The sequence below is a fragment of the Echinops telfairi genome, unplaced genomic scaffold (genome assembly GCF_000313985.2).
Source record: "Echinops telfairi isolate 266 unplaced genomic scaffold, ASM31398v2 ScPeMD7_7466;HRSCAF=8504, whole genome shotgun sequence".
NCBI classification, from domain to species: domain Eukaryota; kingdom Metazoa; phylum Chordata; class Mammalia; order Afrosoricida; family Tenrecidae; genus Echinops; species Echinops telfairi.
In genome coordinates, this window is record NW_022111366.1 from 2,748,066 (window position 1) to 2,754,512 (window position 6,447).

General features: G+C 39.2%; 1 protein-coding gene across 1 annotated transcript in view; it reads right to left on the reverse strand.

The window, feature by feature from the left end:
* The window catches only part of HAO2 (hydroxyacid oxidase 2), a gene marked incomplete at its 3' end in the record, with an annotated part of 35,173 nt that continues 28,726 nt past the window's right edge, over nt 1-6,447 (reverse strand). The window contains exon 6 of the mRNA XM_045283714.1: nt 1-48. Coding sequence (XP_045139649.1) covers nt 1-48 — 48 coding nt within the window. The remainder of the gene's footprint in view (nt 49-6,447) is intronic.

The following is a 6,447-nucleotide window of genomic DNA, read 5'->3' on the forward strand; positions in this document are numbered from 1 at the left end:
TTCTTCAGTTGGATGGTTCATCTTTTCTTGTTGAGATATTAACATTTTCTATAGAGTTTAGAGATTAGTATTTTGATATGTCATTGGCAAATCCCCCCCCCCCACCCTCGACTCTGAGTTCTCTTTACTTTTGATGCATACAAATGTTTTATTTTTAGGAGGTCCCAGTCATCAATTATATCTTTTGCTGCCCATATGTTTTTCTTTATGAAAGCGGAGACTTGAATAAATATTTAATACATCTTCACTTTGATTATCATTCCCAGCAGCTGCAGCTTTGACTAACTTCCCCTTCTCCCTTTCTTTCCTGGATGCCACTCAGGGCTTAAGGAGTTGGGGCTTAATGAGTCAGTCTTGTAAATAATTACTACAATAGTTAACCTAAACTTAAGAGAAAGAATCAGCCAGAGAAAAAGCAGATCCATTGACATACAAGAACTATAGATTCTATCCACAGATGGGAAAGCCAAAAACTTTAAGAAAAAATGTAACCAAGCAATGGACTGACACCCAGAGAAGTATGAACGCCTTGGCCATAGAAGAGCGGGCGAGACAGTGTTGGAGAAGGTCTCGCACTTCTTTTCAGCTTGTTGATAAACCATGCTGATGCTCACCCAGCTCCTGTGACCGGCTGCTGGGGCTGCTGGCTGGACCGTTAGTTCTGTTCATTATGGGGCCCTAGAGGGGACATCCTCAATGTCTTTTGGGAAGTAAAGGTGTTTGTCCTTTGTACTACTTGCTGGGAGACTCTCTGAGCCACCAGGACAGGGGGAGGAGGGCCCCATTCGGGGCATCCGTAGTGGCACCACTGAGACTAGTGTCTCCAGGACTTTTGGAGTGCCCACTCGCTCCATGCTCCATCAGGCTTTCTTTCTGCAGATTCTGTACATTTTTATCTTGTGAGTAGGCGTCAGGTCAGATTTCTGTTCAGCCCAAGGGTTGCTTTACAGTTTTGTGTCCCTATCTGGTCTGTTTTGGTTAACAACTACTGTTATAATGGGAGCGAGAGCTTCCATTCTTGAAGACAGAGCTGTTCAGAAATCCTGCCTGTGTTGTCCTACTTAAGGGCCTATTTTGCCCCTATAACTAAAAAGAGAACAGTGTTCTATTTAATACGACATGGATATATGCAGTCTGCACTCCAGCAGAGCAAAACCACCTTCAGACAGATTTGTAAAGTATGACGCTAGCATACACCTCGAATTGTTTTGCAGAAGACTGAGTAAATGAAATTATTTGTGAACAAGCTTTTATAACGCTCTACAACCAAGATTCAGGCTAGAAGGGAAGTGAATTGTTCACTTTTCTCCCCTTTCAGTTCTTTTGTTTGAACTCAGTTTTAATTTTATGATGTATTTGTGCTTGCAAATTAAATTGTTTTATTATGGAGAATGAATAAAATAGTTCTGTTTGACAGGTTTTTGTATGTGTACGTCAGTCAACCTGTAAGTCTAGACTTTTACAAGTGACTTGAATGAAATATTCAAGGTTTTTCCAAAGAAGGAAAAGAAGGGATATTTTAGAGAGGAAAATCAATAGATGGTTTTTACACTTTTTTTTTCAGCCTGAGTTCGTTCAGATATGCATATGAATAGGGTTTGATTTAGTTAATTCTAAGTAGAAGTGGCCAAGGGGCTCAGGAAGTCAAGTACTGGGTGGCTAAACCAAAATGTGGAGATGTGAGCCAAATTAAAATAAAAAACAACAGGAAGAACTCACTGCCATCCAGCCTATGGGAACTCCTAGTGACCCTGTAGGACAGGGCAGAACTTCCCTGTGAGTTTCTGAGACTGTCCCGCTTGGGGAGTAGAAAGCCCTGTCCTCTTTCCCCTGCCTGCCGAGCAGCGGGTGATTTCAAACTACCCACCCTTCCGTTGGTAGCCCAGTGCGTAACCCCCGGGCCACCAGCTCAGCCAGTCGCTTCTGTTTGAGCTTTACAATCTCAGAAACCCGGGAAGAAGTGTCCGCTCTCTCCCAGGAGGTTGCTGTGAATCAGAATAAATTTAATAACCAGATTTACTTGACGTCAAAATGGAGACATTGTAAAGAATCTAGGAAAGCTAAATTCAGATAAAATAAGCAAAGCTTACAAATAATTAAACTGTATTTTAGTAGTATCTTATAGTACAAAAGTAAGTTCAAGATATTTTAAGTGATCTTTTGATACTAAATTTGAGCTAGCAGATATTTTTGTAATTGAATGTTTACATTAAAATATTTATGGTCTGCTAAATAGTGTGTTCATTTTTTCTAATTTTAAAGAGTTCTATAGAAGATACATAAGAACAATGGTTGAAGAACTCATTATTTAATATAACTAAATTTAATTAGTAGTATGAATTATTTGGTCTAGAGGGCCATCTAAGACTAGTCCACCCAAAGGATCATTAAGACATCAAGGAGATTGTTCAAACATCAACAATGACTCTCTTACTATTTTATCTGATTGCTATAATAGATATTTAATATCTTGTGATTATAATTTTTACTTATGCTTTTATATAATATAATTTTAAATATTTTAATTGCGAACTCATTTTGTTTTTGAAACTCTCAATTTACCTACAGGCTTAATTAAGATTTAGCTTGATGCCTTTTTGAATTAGCATGTCTTCCATGCTTCAAGATGTATGGGGATCACATTCAATTAGTAAAATATAGCAATTGGGATGATGAGCCCAGGTGAAAGAATTTAGAGTAACTTAGGCTGAAAAGATATAAAGAAATCAGAATGACTAACAGTAAGTTTTTTTGTGTTTTGTTTTTTTAAGAAGGCAAAAAAAAAAGGTAGCTCTGTCTTAAGGCAAAATGTCTGGTGGTAGTAGATGTGAAAGATGGGAAACTGATGCAAAGGCTTGAAGGAAAGTGAACTTTAGGAGGAAAGTAGAGAAAGCTAGAAACAATGAAATGTTCTTAAACTTACATGGGATCAAATTTAGGGTGATTTTATTCATAAGATGGAAAAAATGCTGGTGAATCACCACAAAATGTTATATGAGTAATAATATTTCCGAATAAAATAATAGTCTTAAGGAGACCCAAAGCCCTGTCGTAGCAAGTACATAACAATCAGCTGCAGTAAATGTTAACTACCATATTAAGTACAATCGCCGTAAGTAAGGTTGGAAAAGATTGCGACTAGATCACTCCAACCATTTCTCAGCAGCACAAGTGAAAAACAATGACAAAGTTGAGAATTTAGGCTTGACGTTATATCTGAAGATACTAAGCACTGGATTTTGAAATGTTTCTGCTGGTTTAACGTTCCTTCTGAGTTTTCATTAACCTGGCTTGGCTTTGCGTGTTTCTGTAAGTTCTCTATGTGGGAATATTGTGGGCATGGAAAGACTATCCTCTGGAGCCCTCTCCTCCGCTGGGGACCATTTCTTATGATGCAGAAAGAGGAAAAAGGCCAACCAGTGTCTGATGAACAAGATCTTTCTTGGGTCACTCCTGATCACCGGACACCCCTACAAAAGGGATCAGGGAACCTTACTGGAAAGTCAAGTCAAGAGGTGGGAGGAGAAGGCGTCACACTTCTGTTGGTGGGCAAACTGGGTGGGGCAACCTGCCATTGGGAAAAATTAAACCCTTAGCATTACTTAAAATAGAACTCAAGGAGTGAATATGCTCGACATTATGTTGCTGATTGGAAACTTTTGACCTAGTTTCTATCCAGCCCTTGGTGACTCACGCCCTGTGCTTCGGGCAACAGAGGACTGGTACTTCTAGACTCTGTCCTTTAGATAGGCCACAACAGATGGATTAGATTTGGAAACCCCACTAAGCAAACTGGATTTTACCTTAAACTCACGTGTAGCAGATTTAAGGAACTGATATACTTCCCTGGTTAGGCTGAAACGGCTGAGTGCGAGAAGAAGCCGATGATTGCTACCCCAAGTTTACGGAAGGAATTGGAGGTCGTTGGACTTTGGTTCTGACCTCTTGCTTTGAGGATGGCTGGCGATGAGCAAATATTTACTATTTTTTTGTGTTTTGTTCATTCTTTTTGCTTTTATTTTTTTAAAATCACATGTGTTACTCTGACAGGCATGGTTCTGCCTTTTTGAATGGGCATTGTTGAAAGTTTTGCTTTATTTCCAACCCTAATTTTTTCTGTAAATAATGTGCAGTCATCTACGTTTTAAATCTATACAAGTCAACAATTCATGTATTGTGCTGGAATTCCTACTCATAAATAATTTACTTTTCTCAATTCTATACTATTGGCTAACAATGATACTATCAATAGAATTACCTTATGCCCCCATGAGGATGCTTTATAAGAGTATCAAATAAAATGATAATGATGTTTCTAAAGGATACACCCTGAATAGATTTTGAGTTTGCACTTAATTGTAGCCCGACTCTAAGAACAATGAGGTCTTATGACATGGCCCCGTTTAATCCTTGCCCTCGTGAAGAGATTACTGAGGGTCTGGGTGGTGAAGTGTGGTGCAGAAAGCAAAGGGTGCCTGGCTATGAGGAATAATCGTGTCTGGGATCTTAAAGCCTGTCTTAGAATAAGCAGTCATCTAAATGAAGCATTAGTTAATTCCACATGGAAAAAACAAACCAGCCTGTGCGATCCAATGGCTGTATATAATAAAATCTACACTGGGAGGAAGGAACAGTATTAGAACCCAAATTCTGAACACTTGGTTTTCAGAAGGCTATAGATGACAGAATTCCCTCTGAACCTAGACCAGGGATGTGAATAGGCTTACTATCGGATGGTGCACTGTAAAGTGGATTGTTGCAAACGCAGTTAGGTTCAAATGCAACACCTTATCATTTGCTCTCTCTTTTGACCCACTTAAAATTTGTTCTGATTTTTAATATGTTTGGCTTTCATTTTTCCCCCCAACAGTTTTATTAGCATATATCATACATATCATACAATTCAATAGTTGAATCACATCAAGAAGAGTTGTGCAATCATCACCACATAACTTTAGAACATTTTCTTTATGCTTGTAATCATTGTTATTAGCTCTTTATTTCCCCCAACCTCTCCTGCCATATCCCCAAGGAACCATTAATCCAGCTACTATTTCTACAGATTTATCTGTCCTGGATTTCATATACATAAACACATTAAAAACAAACTAAAAACAATAACAAAGTAGGATAGATAAATACCTGAATTGAAAAGAAATCAGAAAATATTAAAAAGGAGCACAAATTTTAGGGGATCATAAGGGATGTGGTAGTTACATAATCTGGTGTCAACTTGAGACTATTAAGAATGAAGGAGTGGAGTTTAGCCTGTCAATCAGGTTGTAGCTTGTTGACCTCATTTGGAGGTGTTAAGGAGATAAATAGCTCGCTTGAGACAGGACAGAAGACTCTCCCTGGGAGACATTCCTGTTGACAAGCCACATGGAGCTATGCTGATAGAGCCAGAGCCCTGGAGCTGGAGAAGTCATATGAAGACCACGCTAGTGCTGAGATGCTTCCACCACCACTGGATCCACAAGACTTCCCACCCACTGGCCTGTGATTTCCCTGTATTGTGTCATTGTAAAGAGGCATTTATGAGCTTGTACTGACATATGGGATAATATCGGATGTATGGACTTGATTTGGACTGGGCTGGGATGTTTTCTTAATGTGCAATTGCTTTTTGATATAAAGTTCTCTCCTATACACATACGAGTGTTATGGATGTGTTTCTTTAGTCAACTAACTCACTTTACTTTAGTCAGACTCACACAAGGGTGATCAAATGATGGGTTGCTAAATTTTACCCTAACTGCCTCTGAAACAGTCCACTTTCCAATGCAGGCTGCATGTTAACAGGTTGTTCACATCCCTGCTCCACGGGCAGTAGGGGTTCACCAGGGGCATAATATACGTGTATTTCCCCTTCAGTTTTTTTTTTTAAATGGAAACAGCTTTAAAATGAGTCAAAAGGGAGATCAGATGAGAAGAAATTATATTTTAACCTAACTAGTTCTGCATAATCGACTTAACAATGCTCTCTGTCTGATAACAGAGCTGTCCACATCCCTCAACTGTGATCAGAGAGGATTCACCAGTGTTTAATCTATGTCACCAGTGTTTAATCTATGTGTGGAACCTGAAAGTGGAATTTGGGCTTTCATTGTCATCCATAGCCTTCTGCAAACCAGGTGTTCACATTTTAGTCCCTGATTAAATCTTTAGATTTGGAGTATAGTATTTGCAATCCTTGGATTACACAGGCTGATTTGATTCATCCATGTAGATTTCATTGGTGCCACAGTTATATGGCTGCTTGTTTGCAAACAAGCCTTTCAGACCCCAGATGCTGTTCTCTCAGATAGGCAGGCACCATGTCGTTTCTTCGCCACGTTGCTATAGCATGCATATCTTCCGCGATCTCTTCACGAGTGCGGGCGCCAAGCAGGGTTGTGTCATAGGAATGAACCGCTTTTAGATTAAGTACGAATCTCAAATACATTC